The sequence below is a fragment of the Electrona antarctica genome, assembly GCF_951216825.1.
Source record: "Electrona antarctica genome assembly, chromosome: 19".
Lineage (NCBI taxonomy): Eukaryota > Metazoa > Chordata > Actinopteri > Myctophiformes > Myctophidae > Electrona > Electrona antarctica.
In genome coordinates, this window is record NC_136800.1 from 21,653,013 (window position 1) to 21,673,643 (window position 20,631).

Genomic DNA, 20,631 nt, shown 5'->3' on the forward strand with positions numbered 1-20,631 from the left:
TAGGACTGTAGGTAATAGGTATTAAGTTAGTCTACTGGCAGTGTAACTGTAGGTAATAGGTACTAAGTTAGTCTACTGGCAGTGTAACTGTAGGTAATAGGTACTAAGTTAGTCTACTGGCAGTGTAACTGTAGGTAATAGGTAAGTCAGTCTACTGGCAGTGTAACTGTAGGTAATAGGTACTAAGTTAGTCTACTGGCAGTGTAACTGTAGGTAATAGGTACTAAGTTAGTCTACTGGCAGTGTGCACAAGAAATGTGGCACTGCTCTGTCCAGTGGTTTGCGAGATTCACACAGACAAACACCCAGAAATACTCTCTAGTCTAAATACCCTGCAGAGCCACACCAACAATAATACTGGTAATACTAATAAAAAAACTTGCTGGTTCCTTGTTCTTTGAAAAAGACACAACATGTTCTGTTTTTTCATGTTTGTTTTTTAGCTGTTGTTTTTCAGTTGGCGGTCCCCTTTGTGTTCTGTCTTTATGAGATACACGGTATCCTCCTGCAGGACAACAGATTATATAACATCGGAGACACTGAGACAATCTCAGGGGACGCGGTGTGGGTGACAGGGGGACACACTTCACACTCTAGAGGAGAGCCATGAGAAGCATATTAATAACAGAGCTCTGACAAAAAATGTGGTTGTAGGCAAATATCATGTGGATATTAAAGAGCAGTAGGCGAAAGGGCCTTTCTGTGTGGAGTTTGTTCTGTGTGGAGTTTGTTCTCCCTGTGTCCCCTAGGGGTAGGTAGTTACCCTCACAAAAAACATGCAGTAATCCTGGTATCTAAACTGCCTCCCCCTGGCCAGCCGGGGCGCCTGATGGAGGGGAAAGGAACTGGTTTGAATACCTGGTGTCACCGATAAGTGTGACTATAAGTGAGATTGTCATCAACAGGGGAATCCTCCTCCTCACATCTGTTTTCCGTCAGCATGTGGTGGAAGGGACAAAACGCTCCGTTTCTGCTCTTTGTGCTGCACCCACTCATTTGGTTTAGCCCTGAATTCTGCCCCTCCTCTTCCTCCTTCCCTCCCACCCAACCACTCACTCACTCACACTACACACCCTCCCCACCGTCCACTTGAGTTTTCTAGTCAGCTCATTCCTGAGAAGGGTGGGGGCATGTGGCGAAAGAGAGAGAGAGAGAGAGAGAAAGAGAGAGAGAGAGAGAGAGAGAGAGAGAGAGAGAGAGAAGCAAAGAAATGCACTGTGGTATCAAGAGACTTCAGTAAAGGGGGGTACAAAAAATTTACAAAAGGATAGAAAATACACACACACAAAAAAAGAATGATTAAGAATGTGAAATGGGGTGGAAAACAAGGGAGAGAAAGAGAGAGGTTGAAGAGGGACCCCCAGAGTGAACCCCAGAGGTGAGACGGGGGGCTACATGGAGATGGTGTTGTCTCTCTCTCTCTTACACTCTTTAATATCTGGCGGATGGCAGGGGAGTCGGGGCTGTAGAGGATCTTCCCCATCAGCAGGGGCTTCACCGACCTCCACACGATCTTGGTGATGGGGTTAGACTCCAGGCTCTCCATCACGGTGTTGCAGAACGGAGCTGAGGATACAGAGAGGACAGTGTTTGATACATGATGATGCAAGTTTAGTTCAGTTAGTTTATACCAGACCCATAGAGAGAGAGAGTTGCGTCACGCTTTTTTTTCCAAACATTGGAACTTCCTCATTGAGATAGAAAGAGAACTTCCACATTCCATTCTTACAATGGGAGTCTGTGCCAGTGACGTAACCGTCTCTCGCTATGGGTCTGGTTTACATACTGTAAATCAATGTTGCCCAAACACTGGGTCGACTCGTGACCCGTTTGTGGGTCGCGGACACATTTGTATGGGTAAGAAATTCCATAAATTAGACAACAAATGTTTAATAAAAAGTGAAAATAGCTCATCTACAAGCTCACAACGCGGCCTCAAGCAACGCATTGTGAGCGTGTAGATTTCCTATTTTCACTAGCTTGGGTCCTGGGAAACTTTTTAGCTCTGTTCGTGTGTTGAGCTAAAATGATTGGATTGGGAACCAGTACTGTAAATGATTAAGCACATTAACCCTGGTGTCCTTATTTTGGGCATGTCGTTAATATGCAAAAATATAGGCGTATAGGCAGAACTACAAGCTCACAATGGTGTTGACTGTTGAATAAGTCAACCAGACCACATGCTGTCTTGGTAACATAATTAAGTAATTATGTACTGTAATTGTAAAAGAATGAAGAGGACAAAGAGAGAGAGAGGCTGGCTCTTCACATAAAACTCAGGTCTCAAATAGAGAAATGAACAGTCCCCATCCATCACACTTACTGTAAGTAAAACAGTAGTTCTAACAATTCTCAGTATTATTTGTTGTATAAAATCCTGTCAAATCCAGTTCAACTACAAGTTAAACTGACACACAGGATTGTACAATTTTGCACTGGATAGATGCATTTTGCCACCCCAAGGAAAATACCTAATTTTAATAGTTTCTCTCATTTATTTCTCTCTTGCCGAACCAAACAATTTACAATTTACAATAACAATTTAGGCATTTAACAGACGCAATCCAGAGCGATTTACAGTAAGCAATAACAACACACTGCATGTCACTGTGGGCCCCGCTTTGAGCTCTCTCTCTCTCTCTCTCTCTCTCTCTCTCTCATTCAATACAAAGACTAGATATCACAAAAAGGTGCGTGGATTTCCTAAATATCAGTGGCTACTGATTGGGGATCAGGTTTGGCTTTTCAAAATAAGTGATCAAATCAGTAAATCTGACCCTTGATATGTACATTAAAAACACTGGTCGCATCTTTCCACTCCAGCCTTAGGGTAAGGAAACATGCTTCGTCTTTTTTGCGTAATGTCACGTTGGCGTTTTTTTAAATGGTGACATTGTGATGATTTTATTAAACTGCCAATAAAGTATCCAGGAAGTTGCCTGCTTCCATGCAGCATACGGTATGTGATGTGTTTTTGTAATGTAGGAGTCTCAAACGAAAAAAGTTTGTGAAAAGTTTTGTGAAATTACATATTTACACCTGTAATTTATCTTTTTTTGGCTGTGTGTGTACGATAGTTTTCATTTACATTTGCAATCTGCATCTGGCAACACTGGTTGGTGGGTCCCATGATTCTGATAAGTCTGTTTTTGAGGACATGCCCAGCACGTCTATCCCATTGCACGTCACACCCACAGTGCTGCAGTACAGTAGGCTCTGTTGATAGGTATGTAGATATGTCAGTGCTTAAAGATGATCTCCGGATCCACATGATGGAACCCCATTTGGATTAGGAGAGAATCCACGACAATCCCTCTTTTCCTGTGTTCTGCGTGCACTGTCTATACACTCTAGTTTCCCTCCTCTCTTCTGTCTGGCTAAAGGAAATACAGTGAGATATGTACGGCCATGCTAAAAGTGCTTTTCCACGGCATAGCGTACTCGACTCGATTCGACTCTTGGTTTGTGGGTTAGGATTAGGCAAAAGTACCTTTTTCCATCGTCACTAGTGATTGTCACTAGTGTCATTGTGTCACAACAGACTCCCCTGTACTGTGTCTAAGCTAACGATAATTAGTCAATATGTAATGAAGCGATATTGAGCAACTCCATGGCCTATTTCTCACCTAAAATGTTATCACAAAGCTTTTTTTCTGTTGGACTGTACAGCATTACCATTAGATTTAACTTGCACAGAAGGTTGGATGTTGCTATGAAGACCAGCTACACTGAGGGGGTACAACTGTACCCCCTCAGTGTAGCTGGTCCAGGCGCCTAGGATGGTAATCCAGCCTGCGTGTCGCGGGTTCGACTCCCGATCCCGACGACCTTTGCTGCGTCCTCCTTTCCTGTCAAACTACTGTAATCTATCAATAAAGGCAAAAAGCCCTCCTTTCACTCTGTCTCACAATTCACAGATTAGGACTTGGCCTAACAACCTTTTCCAGTCGTGAGATTTCATTTTGCTTTTACTCCCTGCATGAGATCTCCACTTCTGTTCACTCACTTGCAGAGGGGTCGTAGGCATAGTCACGGCCCTTGGTGGTGCCGTTGACCCCCAGGAAGACCTTGTAGTTGTTGTCCTCGTACCAGTTGAAGGACAGCACCCTGGAGCCCCCTCCCTCCGGGTGTCTGCAGATCAGGCTCGACACGGTGGACAGGAGCTGGGTGAAGGAGGAGGACGAACCCCCTCCGTCTTGGAGGAGCAGAGGATAGACAGCCTTCAGCAGGTCCTTGGAGCTGTCCCTCTGCAGCAGCTGTACAGTGAAGGAGACATGGCAGACGTCTTCATCAACTGTGTAGGGCTGTCACCATTATGACATTTCACTTGACGATTAATTGTCAGACGAAATAATTGCGATTATCTGGGAAATTAAGTCAAGAAAGAGACATTTGGTTGAGCTAGCTTTTAACGATTTTAACGATTCAACTTTGTTTTGGGCATTGACCATGGAACATCTGAATAAAAAAGTATTTCCGTTTGCCTTTTAGGCTTCGAAATAAAACAATTGCATATGACAAATAACTTAGGGATTATTGACATAATGACATATTCAACTAGAAAAAGTGCCCTTCTGGGCACAGGTCTCCACCAGGAGGATAGGAGTGTGTGTGAGTGTGAGTAATATAAACATGTTTATTTGGGGTTTTGTGTGTGTGTGTGTGTGTGTGTGTGTGTGTGTGTGTGACGCGACTTGGCCTGTTGTAGCGCCACCATGAGGCTGATTTGAAAACTGTCAAGTGGCATTTCTTCCTCAGCCTAGTAGTGGGAATAGGCATGCACAGTTTCACCGCAATCGGACGCTGCGTTGAGGAGTTGTGGCGATGAGTTGTGGCGATTTGTACAAAATGGGTACAAAACGGGCTACTCCTGAAAACTTTAGAAGCCAATCGTAGCCAATCAGGATGGATAATTATGAGAAATCAAACAAATCACATGATCACATGACTATGGAGAGCATGTGTACCAATTTGCGTGAAATTTGGATAAAGTCTGAAGGAGTAATATTAGAAAATGTGTTTTACACATGTCGGCCTCCTGGTGGTGCTATAAAGAGCAGATGTGAAAAATTCCAGGCAAAGGTTTTTCCTTGGCCTCTAGGGAGTGTGCATACATGGTTTTACACAGATTGGTGCAGTTATAGGTAAAAACACAAATCGGCCAGTTATAGCGCCACCATGAGGCTGAGTTGAAAATATTCCAGTGGCATTTCTTCCCCGGCCTAGTGGGAATATGCGTACAAAATTTCACGGAAATCAGTGTTCATGATTTGCAGCATTTTGTTTGAAACGGAGCACTCCTGCGAACTTTGGAAGCCAATCGTAGCCAATCAGGATGGAGTCTGAAAAATCTGAAAGATCCGTTTCGTTGAATGGCTCTAGAGAGACTGTGTACCAATTTGCGTAATGTTTGGACAAAATCTGTAGGTTTACTGTCAAAACATTTGTTTTGCACAAAGCGGCCTCCTGGTGGCGCTATAACAGGCCAATGTGAAAACTTTGGAGCAGAGGTTCAGCTCTGGCATTCAGGGAGTGTGTGTGCAGAGTATGGCTGCGATCAAGCCAACGGTGCCAGAGATTAGCTGTTCACAGACGGACGGACGGACGGACGGACGGACGGACGGAGTGCAAAACATACTCTCTCCCCATGCCTTCGGCCTGGTGGAGACAATAATTGTATACTTTAGTGTGCACTCACTCTCATAATTAGACGATTTTACTATTTATTGGTGGGGGGGGGGGAGCAGTGGCTCAGGGGTAGAGCAGCCGGATGGGAACCGTGAGGTTCCAAGTGTCCTTGCGCAAGACTCTGAACCCCTAATTGCTCCCGATGAGCAGGTTGGTGCCTGCATGGTTTCCTCCACCATCGGTGTATGAATGTGTGTGTGGGTGCTAGCGCTTTGGATTTTTTTTAAAGCGCTATATAAATGCACCATTTACAATTTACAATCACAACGTGCTCTGGGTGAAAGTGTCTGCTAGTACTTAAATTATTGTGTACCAGTTTAATTTCTCCACAACACTGATTCACAGATAGATTGACCAGTAATTACACTGTAAAATACTAAAAATGAACCCATAGAGTTAAATCACCACTCAGAAATCAGGATCTGTAATCATTGGTTCTACATGTGATCATTTCACAGTCCGCGACATTTCTTTGAAGTTTAGTTTATGTGGATCTTCACTCAGGCACGTCGTGTGACCTTGAGCACGTAAACACTCGCAAGACAACAATAGTTTGAAACAATAAACAAACAGAGGAGAACACCTCTGCTCAAACGAAGAGGAGAAGGTTGAGGGTGGACCAAATATCCTCCTATTGACAGGACCAAAATAACCTCCGACCAACAGCATTTCTCTGCTCCGTGTATCGCTTCCCTCCTCAAAAGAAAGCGGGCCGTATCTTTTACAACTTCCCTCAGGGGTCATTGTCAGTTCAGAATAGAGCCCCCCCCCCCCCCCCCCCCCCCCCCCCCAAGCATATATATATATATATATATATATAGTATATAAGGTACTATGTGTAAATATGTTTTATTTTGGACGATGTAAAAAAAGCCTTTAGTTGTACTTTTTGTGGCAAAAGCTAAAAAAAACAACTTTAGTTGTACATTTTGTAGCAAAGGCTTCAAAAGCCTATCTGATGTGAGGGGAACATTCTTTATTTTTTTTTCCCTGCCTTGAACTCCTTCAAAATGTTTCACAAACTCTCAGATATAGAAGATATAATACTGTACAAACTCGCAGCACGGCACAAATTATATTAAATAGTATATTAACTACTTTTGCTGCAGGGACCCCAAGGACCTCATCCACTTTGAGAACCACTGTTGTACGGGTTAAATTTGTGATGTAAATGACTCATCGCCTACCTACAGTACGGCAAGGAAGGCAAATATGTGAACACACAGAGACACATGCACACACCACACTCCGCACGCACGCACGCACGCACGCACGCACGCACGCACGCACGCACGCACGCACGCGCACACACACTTCAATTCCGAGGAAGGAGAGGTGGGGGAATGGTAGCACTTGGCCAGCCTCTCTGTCACCACGGTGATATGGACGTCCCACCTACAGGATACTGTATGTCACCTCCAAGGAATGTCTCTCTCTCTCTCTCTCTCTCTCTCTCTCTCTCTCTCTCTCTCTCTCTCTCTCTCTCGCTCACCCCTGACCAAAATGATGATGGGATATACTCTCTTCGTCTCTTGTAGCAGAGAACGTGCCGAAGCACACACTTCCATTGCTGCTGTCTGAACTCTGTGTGCGTGCGTGCGTGCGTGCGTGCGTGCGTGCGTGCGTGCGTGCGTGCGTGCGTGCGTGCGTGCGTGCGCGACTGTGCATGCGCGACTGTGCATGTGTGTGTGGGTGTAATTCTCCATTAATATACAGTAATTGACATTCCGTGCAGGCATGCAGACATGTGCCAATACCCAATTCCTCACTCTCTGTCTGTTTTTCTCGCTCACCCTTCACATTCATTCTGCGTGACCTAAATACATAAATACATACATACAATCATACATACATACAGTATGCCAAACATCAATGATAGCAGGGGTCAAAGAGTTTGGTTATTCTAGCAGGGACAAAGAAGTACTATTTTATTGACCTGAACTATACCTAATGTAATATTCAAGACATGACACACACAAACACACACGCGGGAGCACGCACGCACGCACGCACGCACGCACGCACGCACGCACGCACGCACGCGCACGCACACGCACACGCACACACACACACACACACACACACACACACACACACACACACACACACACACACACACCATCACTCAGGCTCTGTGTAAGCGTTTCTCCAGTAGGGACCTTCGAAGGAAGAGACTTGTTTCCTGAGGGTTAAAAATACCGCCTGCGTCTGTCCACAATGCGCCAGAGAGCACAACGCAGGAGCAGGGGACATGAGTGTCATGTGACCTATGAGAGCACAACGCAGGAGCAGGGGACAAGAGTGTCATGTGACCTATGAGAGCACAACGCAGGAGCAGGGGACATGAGTGTCATGTGACCTATGAGAGCACAACGCAGGAGCAGGGGACATGAGTGTCATGTGACCTATGAGAGCACAACGCAGGAGCAGGGGACATGAGTGTCATGTGACCTATGAGAGCACAACGCAGGAGCAGGGGACATGAGTGTCATGTGACCTATGAGAGCACAACGCAGGAGCAGGGGACATGAGTGTCATGTGACCTATGTGAGAGCACAACGCAGGAGCAGGGGACATGAGTGTCATGTGACCTATGTGTACGCTCAGTGGTGGAAAGACTTTTACTTCTACTCCACTACATCTCAGAGACACATATTCTACCTTTACTCCACTACATTCATTAGAAAACTTTTGTTTAGTAGCTTTTGATTATTATTACAAAACATACATAAGCCTGCACTTCAGCGCTGTATACATTTCGGGCCATTTGAAAATAGACGACATAGAAGCAACATTTCAAAGGATTTTGAAAACTGAGAAATGGGACAATCTTTATAATGAGTACTTTTACTTTTTGTACTTTAAGTACATGTTGATACTAATACTTTTGTATTGTAAGTAAGTAAGTAAGTAAATTTTGAATTCCGGACATTTACTTGTAACAGAGTATTTCTACATTGCAGTATGTAAAACATCTGTAACAGCGTATTTCCACATTGCAGTATATAGGTAAAACATCTGTAACAGAGTATTTCTACATTGCAGTATATAGGTAAAACATCTGTAACAGAGTATTTCTACATTGCAGTATATAGGTAAAACATCTGTAACAGAGTATTTCCACATTGCAGTATATACTGTAGGTAAAACATCTGTAACAGAGTATTTCCACATTGCAGTATATAGGTAAAACATCTGTAACAGAGTATTTCCACATTGCAGTATATAGGTAAAACATCTGTAACAGAGTATTTCCACATTGCAGTATATAGGTAAAACATCTGTAACAGAGTATTTCCACATTGCAGTATATAGGTAAAACATCTGTAACAGAGTATTTCTACATTGCAGTAGGTAAAACATCTGTAACAGAGTATTTCTACATTGCAGTATATAGGTAAAACATCTGTAACAGAGTATTTCCACATTGCAGTATATAGGTAAAACATCTGTAACAGAGTATTTCCACATTGCAGTATATAGGTAAAACATCTGTAACAGAGTATTTCCACATTGCAGTATATAGGTAAAACATCTGTAACAGAGTATTTCCACATTGCAGTATATAGGTAAAACATCTGTAACAGAGTATTTCCACATTGCAGTATATAGGTAAAACATCTGTAACAGAGTATTTCCACATTGCAGTATATAGGTAAAACATCTGTAACAGAGTATTTCCACATTGCAGTATATAGGTAAAACATCTGTAACAGAGTATTTCCACATTGCAGTATATAGGTAAAACATCTGTAACAGAGTATTTCCACATTGCAGTATATAGGTAAAACATCTGTAACAGAGTATTTCTACATTGCAGTATATAGGTAAAACATCTGTAACAGAGTATTTCTACATTGCAGTATATAGGTAAAACATCTGTAACAGAGTATTTCTACATTGCAGTATATAGGTAAAACATCTGTAACAGAGTATTTCCACATTGCAGTATATAGGTAAAACATCTGTAACAGAGTATTTCCACATTGCAGTATATAGGTAAAACATCTGTAACAGAGTATTTCCACATTGCAGTATATAGGTAAAACATCTGTAACAGAGTATTTCCACATTGCAGTATATAGGTAAAACATCTGTAACAGAGTATTTCCACATTGCAGTATATAGGTAAAACATGTGAGTACTTTTCCCACCACTGCGTGCTGTACGTACGGTGCGTGCTGCATGAGGACACTCTTACCTCCTGGACCCTCTCTGACGCCGCTGAGAGAACACGACCCCAGCGGTGCAGATCAATCCCCTGTCTGTCCAACACCCGGGGCATCTGGGAAATGAAGTCAAGAAAGAGACATTTGGTTGAGCTAGCAGCAGTAGTTCCCAAACTTCAGTCCATACCCCCTTTATCCGACTACAGCATTTTTCTGAGAAAACAGCAACAACTATTCAGCTATTAGTGTAGATTTTCGTCTTACACAAACAATAAATTCCTATTGACAATACACCGGGTGTACACCCAAATTTGGCGTACACCGCGTTGATAAATGAGGGCCTAACTTTGACAATGAATGGAGAATTTACGTCATGATGTACGATGATAAGAGCGCCCCTCACTTCACACGGGTGTGATTTATTTTATCTAGATTGTCTATTTTTCGAACTTAAGTTGTTAAAGTTTTGTTCACTCCCTCCCGGGACTTGCCTGTCTCTGCTCTGGGCATTTGTAATAGCATAAGCATCAGTGAACATCCAGCTATGCTAATGTGAAGTCCAATAGCCAGCGCTCGCTCATGGAAGACATTCCTTTGACAGACTCCTGCATTTATGCAACAGCTCAGCTGCGTGTTCGTGTGAACCTGTACTGAACCTACAGTAATAACCTTCAAGTGTTGACTTGTTATTTATTGATTTCTCAAAATGTTTGGGCTGATTCTGTGGATTTGTATATGCTGTGCCAGTGACTCTCAGCCTCTTTCATTTCAAGGAGCCAGTTGTGGAAAGTAACTAAGTACATTTACTCAAGTACTGTAGATTTTGATTATAAAAAACATACATTAACTTCATTAGAGATGCATTGTGAGCTTGTACAGTACATCTGCTATTTTCTAAAGGTTTTTATACATTTGAAAACTTGAAACGGGACATTCTGCGTAATGAGTACTTTCTAATGCCAACACTTTCGTACTTTTACTTAAGTAAAAGAGTAATTTCTCTTACTTATACTTAGACCTGTAACTTAAGGGTCTATTTGGATCCCTGGTGGTCACCAGACCCAATGTTGAGAATTGTAGTATACAGTGTATTATCTCTCTGTTTTATCCTGGGCACACTATTAAAACATTGCAATAATACTACTACTACTACTACTACTACTACTAATACTACTACTACTACTACTACTACTACTACTACTACTACTACTAATAATAATAATAATAATAATAATAATAATAATAATAATAATATGCTGATTAAATGAATATGAAAATCTAAAGTCTAAAAGTCATAATTAGCCAACATTCCATCCTTTGATCTTTACTACTTTGCGGGGGTGAATTAAGGCATTAAATATCAGTGTGCCAGTGGAAAGGGCCTGGGGGAGGGGCTCAGTGCAAGGGCCTTGCGGAGGAAACCCTGAACGCCAAAACAAACGGCATATCCTTCCTCTCACACATTCCTCCTCACACACACCGGCATTTCAATGAACGAAGGAAGGAGGGAGGCTGGGGGAGAGAGAGAGAGAGAGAGAGAGAGAGACAGAGAGAGAGAGAGAGCGAGAGAGAGCAAGGGGATGGGGGTGGGAAGGGAGGAACAGGGGAATCTTGGGGAGTGAGGAGTCAGTGCAGTAGAGTGATGATTGGAGGAAGGGGGAATCAATGACCATGACGTAGTACCACACACACACACACACACACACACACACACACACACACACACACACACACACACACACACACACACACACACACACACACACACACACACACACACACACACACACACACACAGTAATGGGCTTTACGTCTAATGGGTTAAAAGATCTCCATCCACACCACACTGCTACAGAGGATACATTAGTAGTGCAACGCACACTGCAGAGATCACAGCGCGTTGTGATTGTGACATGTTACAGTATATGAGTTTGTAGATCTAGTTTCTTAATAGCCCAATTATAAAATGGGACTTAAGTTATAATGCATGTTTGGTATTGATAATTAAAATCTGCAGTAACTAGTAACTCAATATTTTTTTCAAATTCCTGTTAATGTTTGCCTCTGAGATGTTGTTTGTAGTAGACTTGGAGTTGTATACTTAAAGGGATATTTCACTTTCAGGTAATTTTAACGTCTACTTTAGCTTTTTTGAGCACCAAAGACAGTTTTTAAGTTGCTTGATTCAGAATTTTAGACAGATGATATTCATTTTATCAGACATGCCCGCCTTCCTGAATATCAAATATCTAAATACTTGAATCAAGCAACTTATAAACTGTCTGGGGTTTAATGCGAGTTCCTGCATGTCTCCCAAAAACCAGATCCTATAAAAATATCTTAAAACTAAAAAAGTCTGGGGTGCTCACAAAAGCCCAAACGTATCCCCTTTAAGTACAGTACTAGAGTAAAATGTACTTAGTTACTTTTGACCACTGATGATTCTGTTGCATCTGTACTAGTGTGGAGACTCACAGCGTCATGTTGTCAAGTCAGTGCCTGGTAGTAGGCGTGGCCCAGGGTCTACTCTACGGTTAAGCCCATTATGACAACTAGGCCAACGGGGATAATAATGCTGCCACCTCCTCCGAGGTTATAGTCGAGTCACCTGCATCCAAGTTAGCTTCCAGTGACACAGAAAAAAAGGACATTCAAAGGGCAACTTCAGGGTGTACCATCCGTTGTTATCAGGCAAAGACCTTGCCTCCATATTTATATTTTATAAACTTTATATGTTTTTCTTTTTCTTTTTTCTTCATAAATTTATGCCTTATACTAGTGGTTCCCAAAGTGGGGTCCGAGGAGCCCTTGAGGGAGTTCCAGGGGGTCCCCAGATAAATGGGTCCATTTGGTTCCAAACTATCATTTGTACACTCTCAGAGTTAACTTAACATTGATTTTAAAATATAAATTGGGGGTCCCAGAGATAGAAATGTTATTAAATGGGGATCCGTAGACGCATGTCAAACTGGGGGTCCTTGAAATTAAACGGGGTAAGAAACACTGCTAGAGATGTGAAAATCTTCTCTTATGGCTCGTACACACTGCCCGATATTTGCTCCGATTATGCTGTCGGGAGCATTTTTGGCGCTCGCCGACAAAATCCCAGATCTGACGTAAAATCGGGCTTTGATCGGCAAGGTTTTGCTCGCTGTGTGTGAAAGGAGCTGCGAGAAGATCCAGCGCCGATAAAAGCGCTCGCCGACGCCTCCCCGTCCATTTCTGAACATCTAGCACGTTTGATATTTGACTCTGTCGCCGACTGGATATCATACAGTATGAACTGGGTTGCGACTGCGCCCCGATAAGGCCTGTATTACAACCAATGAGAGCACACTGCTCACAGCACTGCTGTCTATCTGTCTGTCTGTCTGTCTGTCGACTGTATAGATGATCAGATATATATACCTATATATAACCTTCATTCCGTCGGTAAATCCCTGTAGGCTACACACATATTGGTAGCCTATATTAGCCCAATATTGCCGTTACGCATTTCACTTGAATAATGTTGATAAAACCGCATCGGAATCAACAGTGCAGAGCAAACTTTTGGTTTGGACCTTGTGCGCTGTGTGTGTGTGTGTGTGTGTGTGTGTGTGTGTGTGTGTGTGTGTGTGTGTGTGTGTGTGTGTGTGTGTGCGTTGCGTGTGTGCGTGCGTGTGTGCATGCGTGCACGCGCGGAGAGAGACAGAGTTATTTAATGAAACTCAAGATTATAACGCCCTGTCTCGCTATAGCGCTATCACAAACATGCCGCCCTGTGTGTAGCCTGCATGGCTATTCCTGTGTGTGTGTGGCGTGCCGTGGCCGTGCACGCAGAGAGAGAGAGAGAGAGAGAGAGAGAGAGAGAGAGAGAGAGAGAGATGCGCCCTGTGTGGGTCTCGCGCTTGTATCACGGCATCCTGCACGTGCATGTCAAAATGAATTGGAATAAAAAAACAAATGATGTAGCCGCTGGCTATATGTATCGGGTCTGGATCGCATCTTGGTGAACTCTTGCAGTGTGTGATCCCTCGGGGTCGGGGATCAATCGTTTAGTGTGAAAGCCACAAAGATATAATGACAGCCGACTCCTGCAGTGTGAAATACATAACGATCTGGATGACTCGCTGACAACTTTAAAACTCCTACAGTGTGTAGGGGCCATTATGGGGGTCCTTGGCATATCTTTTCTAATGGGGGTCCACGGGCTAATAAGTGTCCTTTTGGGGGTCCTTGACATGAAAACATTTGGGAACCACTGCCTTATACTTCATCATACTACAGTCACACAAAAGTAGTGAAAGTAGCCGTCCAACATGTCGCAATGTGACGTGTTGTGAGCTTGTCGATCGGCAATTTTCACTACTTTCTTTGGACGTTTTTAAATGATAATAATAAAGGAGTGGATTTGGACATACAAGGTGTCCGCCCCGACAGCAATGAATAGGCTCTGATGCTGCCTGACAGCGAGTCCTGGGTTTGATTCCCGAGCCCGGCGGTCCTTTGCTTTGCTTGTCTTTCCCTGTTTAGTGTCAATCTCCAGTGCACTCAATCCAAAATAACCCCCAAACATAATTATAATAAAAAAGCACCTGTGAAGACTTGCAAATCTGAGATACAGGAAGAGCTTTGTGCTGGAAACGACACAGATTATTTTGTGCAATGAACCATCCGTCACATTGGAGCCGTCAGTGTGCGAGAGTTTATTTATTCTTCTGTATACCGTTCGTCGCTCAGCAGCACATGCCCAAACCTGAGTTGTGGATGTTGGTTCTCTCTTTTCAAGACTTGCAAATCTGACATATCACTTCCCCATGCAAGCTCAAGACCATTACTTTTTTACACCTTATTTGATTCCATTTTATTTTTGTTTTGTTCTTGCTATTTTCTCGTATTGTTTTAATGTGATCTTGCCTCCTTTTAATTTGTTCTTCTTGTTAAATATTGTGTTATAATTTCCTTTTGTTGATCTTTTTATGTAAAGCAGTGGTTCCCAAACCTTTTCATGTCAAGGACCCCCAAATTGACACTAATTGTGCGGACCCCCATTTGAAATGATATGCCAGGGACCCTCATTTTTACGCCTCTAGCAGTGATTCTCAACACGTTTAATTTCAAGGACCCCCCCAGTTTGACATGCATTAGTCTACGGACCCCCATTTAATGGCATTTCTATCTCCAAGACCCCAATTTATATTGTAAAATCACTGTTAATTTAACTCTGAGAGTGTACAAATGTTTTGTACACTCTCAGAGTTAATACAGACCCATAAGGGTCCATTTGGTTCCAAACTATCATTTAGCTGGGGACCCCCTGGAACTCCTTCAAGGACCCCTGGGAACCACTGAAGTAAAGCACTATGGGCTGCATTTGATGTTATGAAAGGTGCTATACAAATAACGTTCATTATTATTTTTATTGTTGTTATTCTTAATAATTATAATACATTAGGCTATCTAGGCTATCCTTCCCCTATACGGCACTGGTAAGGCAACGTGAAACGCATCAAAACGCATCGCTTAACGGACACTGAAGGACTTTCCAGGATTCTGCTTAAGGAATCGTTGTGTCAGATAGATTTTCACTACCTCCTCCTCCTCATCACATTATGACATGATTCATGCTCAAAATCGGCCAAGTTGGCCCTTTTTAAGGCACATGGATGATATATTGTAGTCTAAAATTTGTTTGTGGTGTTTTTGTTTGTGCTTCCTTTACGCTTTGTTCTATCCTGTACCATCAATCACCTCGACAGGAACCCCATGACAAGCACCCTACTCTATAATATGGTACAGCACATTATAGAGTCTATATGGACTGTAATTATATGACCAGTGGTGGGAAAAGTACTCACATTTTGATACTCTTACTGTAAGTAAAAGTATCAATACTGAAATGTAGGACATACTCTGTTACAAGTAAAAGTCCAGAATTCTAAATTGTGACGACGCATTGTGAGCTTTGTCGGCTATTTTCAAATGTACAGTAATCTAGGGCTGAAGTGGCGAATGTATGTTTTGTAATAATAATCCAAATCTACAAATATAAATAGTAACCAAAGCTGTCAAATAAATGTAGTGGAGTAAAAGTATAATATTCGGATCTGAGATGTCAGTGGGGTAGAAGTAAAAGTAGAAATTGGAAATACAAATATCTCAAAATAGAACTTAAGTACGCTTACTTTCCAGCAGTGATTATGTTTGGTTTAAAGTGAGGGAACAAAGAGGGCACAAAGGAACCAGAGTAGACTGGATGGAACGTACAGTACAGTGGTGGAAACTGGAGGGAGGTGTTGGGAGGAAGAAGCACAAAGAGAGAGTGGGAAAAATGTAGAGTGAGAGAAGGATGGGTAACCGCCGGGGAATACAACCGGTTGGCTGAAAACATCGAAAATCGATAGTAGTTAACCCCCCACAGCAATGAGAAATGATCTGTGTGTGGGCCTGAATATTGGCTGTGTGTGTGTGTGTGTGTGTGTGTGTGTGTGTGTGTGTGTGTGTGTGTGTGTGTGTGTGTGTGTGTGTGTGTGTGTGTGTGTGTGTGTGTGTGTGTGTGTGTGTGTGTGTGCGCGCGCGCGCGTGCGTGCGTGCGTGCGTGCGTGCGTGCGTGCGTGCGTGCGTGCGTGCGTGCGTGCGCTCCCACACCAGCGGTAACTCGTCCAGTGGAAACCTCATACACGTATGTCCAAAACTGTTCTTTTCAGGACTCAAATAATAAATTAGCAACAGTAGCAGATCCACAAGCTCTGCTACTTTTGATACTTTGTGTGACGCTGTAGTATGATCAAGTAGGGCGTTAATTTGCACAAAAAAGAGAAAGAAATGAAGATAAGAGGTTTCTACCCGACAGCAACTATATCTGTTTCCCATGCGAGTTTCTCCAGGTAGTTTCAAAACCAATATAAATATGTATGCTATGTGCTATGTGTGGTATATTAGCATATACCATACATACAGTATAGCACGGCTAAAACCAGCCAAGGTTCCCATGCATCACATGTATGTGTGTTGGCATTAACAAGTTCTAGCCTCGTGTACCACCTCTCACACCCAAGGCATTAAAACACAAAAGTTTGAGCACAGCATAGCACTCCAATATTGTATAGCGCGTGGTACTCACATAGCACCTGACCAAGCAGACAGGCAGACAGACGCTTAAACGGCAAAACGTGTCATACAAGTAAAATTGAAATTAAGCATTAAAGTCTTGTCCATCGAGCGTCATTGGAGTGTGCGGTGACTGCGGTCCCTTCCTAGTTTCTAAGCAGTGGGATGTTTTCTGTCTTACTGGATACAATATCTTGCCTACCAGTACCACCTCCACCTGGATGTGCACGAGAGCTATATATATATATGTATATATATATATATATATATATATGTATATATATATATATATATATATATATGTATATATATATATATTATTTTTTTGCCAGGGTTCTAGGAGGTCCGCACTCCGCAGCTACTGTAAATAGGAACCAATTGAAACGAATGAGTTTGGAACTCTGTACACTGTACAAATGGAACCAAATGGACCCTTCCAGGCTCATTTGGTTCCATTTGTAATATCTGGGAATTAGAATGCTGTTCTCAACACAAAAGTGTTTTCAACACATCTTTTGTGTTGAAAAAAATCTATTGCACCTCAACACAGTAAGTGGGCAAGAAAAGTGAAGTAGACACACTCTCCCAGAATAGTAACACATGCTGTTTTGTAATAAAAAAAAATAAAGCAATGGAGAGGACAGACTTGACTTGAAGAAGCGGAACCCCCCGTCCCACTGACCTGGCTGAAGATTTTGAAGAAGTCCAGGTTTGCGTAGAGGACATCTTCTATTTTCTGGAGCTTCTGCTGGGACAGGGCGCACATGGCGTTCCTCACCCCGAACAGACCCCTGCGGCTGGGGAAGATGATGAAACGCTCCAGCAGGGCCTGGCTGCAAGCGATGTCCTTCAGTTGCAGGTCCGGAATGCCAAAGGCAAACTACAGTATGGGAGAGACATGAAACCTTATTTATATAGCACTTTTTAATTTACAAAAATGAAAAAACATTCGGTACTGTATAGCACTGGTGCCCAACACTGGGTCGGGACCCCCAAAACATGGTCACAGACCATGTTTTGGGGGTCACGATTCGACAAAGATTTTCTTTGCTTACATTTAAAAAGACATATTTCCAAATATATATTTTAAGAAAATCACACTGAGGGGCACTCTTATCATCATACATCAACATACTGTACATCACATTCCGTGCTCATACACACAAACTGTGCATAGGACTGGCTAGTGCCACGGGGACACGGTGGCAGTCGGTAGTGCTGTCGCCTCACAGCTTGAAGGTCCTGGGTTCGATTCCCGCTGGGGACGCTGTGGGCACTGGGGGCATGTTTCCCTCCTCCGCGTCATCAGTGCCCGTACCCGAGGTGGGGTTGGCAAAAGGGCCTTTCTGTGTGGAGTATGCATGTTCTCCCCGTGTCCCCTAGGGTAGGTACCCTCACAAAAAACATGCAGTAATCCTGGGGCTCCATTTTTGTCTCATCTTCCTAAAGCCACTATTTGGGGTTTTAGGAGTGGGGAAAGGGGGCTCCAATTTTGTCGCATCCTTTACCCCTTTACCCGCAGCGCGGCCCGCAATTCAGCTGCTGACCGAACATTATGAATATAGGAGCTTTCTCTGTCCCTTAATGGTATTTTCGTCCAGCATCACCCGCTATCTTCTTTGCCGACACCGGTATTTGCGCCTAGAGGTGTGGTCATGGGCGTGTTGGCACGCTTTCCCCTAAATTGCTATTTTGGTCACACACATTTGGGAACGCGATAATGGCATTTAAAAGCACCCGTTAGCCATGCCAAATTAGTTTGGTAAAGAGCGGCCACCGCGCGCTTCAATGGAGGACTCCAGACACAGACTAGTCAGGCTGCCTCATCTCTCCAATATTCATATTGCATCTCTTTGTTATTTTCCTATAATCAGCTGAAGTGAGTGCCTGCCACTTCCTTGTGTCCATTGTGTTTATATAATTGTATAGTCAAATAAGTTATTTGTGCCAGCCTGCTCTTCAGTTCATCACCAGCGCAGCAAATGGTTTAATCCGACTTGCCGAACTTTCCTTTTCGCTTCATACCGTTCCGTAGAGACGATCTACACACACGATCTATATACCAAATGAAAGCCCTAATTCCGTAGTTTACATAGAACTGAGCAAGATTTGAGCGAGTTGTGACTCAATGAAAAGACGAGTGTTCAAGGCTCTGTGCGTGTGGAGAAAAAAAAAAGCGGCAGCGGCAGCGGCTATGAAGCAATATAGCACTAAGGGCGACGGTTAAGGGATCTATTAAAGGGATCTCTTAAAGCCAAGACTGGTGATTGGTTCAATGTGGTTTACGCCCAAACCACACCTATGCATAATATAACGGGTAACGGAGGTGTTTAAGGGATTTAGACAGGTAACCAAAATACCAACTTTAGTGGGGGAACACCCTTTCCCCACTCCTAAAACCCCAAATAGTGGCTTTAGAAAGATGAGACAAAACTGGAGCCCAGGGTGTTCCCCCACTAAAGTTGGTATTTTGGTTACCTGCCTAAATCCCTTAAACACCTCCGTTACCCGTTAAATTATGCATAGGTGTGGTTTGGGCGTTACACAATTAGACCAATCACCAGTCCACGTCCCATTGCCTTTAATAGATCCCTTATGCGTTGCCCGTTAGTGCTATATTGCTTCATAGCCTAAGCCCGCTGCTGCCTTGAAGTCTCACTTGTGAAAAGTGTATGGAAACAACTGGGTTGTGTTAAAAGGATCCCTGGCTAATAAGCCTTATATGCCTTACTTCATTATAATTGCCCTATGTTTCATTTTGAAAAGCACTGCAGCACCACTGCAAAAACCTAAAGGGAAGTCCTTCATACTGGGACAATGATACGAGTTCTGACCTTTGATCCCGCTGGCACGGCTAGCAAGACAATAGCTGTATAGAGGGTATGCGCATGCATAAAGTGAATGGCAAATTGAGTGGCAAAGTGGAAAAGTGAGTTTATTGTTTTATTGTTGTTTAATCACTTTAATGCAATGAAGTAGGGCTTTTCTGTTTGGATGTATGGGCTTGTCAAGGCCAGAAAGTAGTATTAGGTTTAGGTTCCCGCATAACCAGGTATGCTGATGATGTCACGCGCATACCTACATTATTCAGTGGTGTAAAGTAACTAAGTACATATACTCAAGTACTGTACTTAAGTACAATTTTGAGGTATTTTTTTTACTTTCTTCAGAATTTACAATTTTCAATACCCCATTACATCTCAGAGGAAAATATTGTACTTCTAATTATATGAACGTTATTAGCTACTTTGTAGATTTTTATTTGTATTATTACAAAAAATACACTAACCACTTCAGCCTATATATTTCGGCCATTTGAGCTTGTAGATAGCAGATCTACATTGCAGTATTGACACTTTACAGTAGCTGTAAAGTAGCTCTAGAGTAGTTGTCCTTTAAGTACAAAAACATGTGAGTACTTCTTCCATCACAGCAGCTGTATTGTATGGCCCGGCTCATATCACTACTGCACCTGTTCCAGCTGTATTGTATGGCCCGGCTCATATCACTACTGCACCTGTTCCAGCTGTATTGTATGGCCCACTCATATCACTACTGCACCTGTTCCAGCTGTATTGTATGGCCCGGCTCATATCACTACTGCACCTGTTCCAGCTGTATTGTATGGCCCACTCATATCACTACTGCACCTGTTCCAGCTGTATTGTATGGCCCACTCATA

The 20,631-nt window shown here is 43.0% G+C and overlaps 1 protein-coding gene across 1 annotated transcript in view; it reads right to left on the reverse strand.

The window, feature by feature from the left end:
* Window positions 1-20,631, reverse strand: part of abca4b (ATP-binding cassette, sub-family A (ABC1), member 4b) — a gene marked incomplete at its 5' end in the record, with an annotated part of 96,376 nt that overhangs the window by 68,994 nt on the left and 6,751 nt on the right. The window contains 4 exons of the mRNA XM_079488524.1: window positions 1,427-1,566; window positions 4,007-4,256; window positions 9,890-9,973; window positions 17,632-17,829. Coding sequence (XP_079344650.1) covers window positions 1,427-1,566; window positions 4,007-4,256; window positions 9,890-9,973; window positions 17,632-17,829 — 672 coding nt within the window. The remainder of the gene's footprint in view (window positions 1-1,426; window positions 1,567-4,006; window positions 4,257-9,889; window positions 9,974-17,631; window positions 17,830-20,631) is intronic.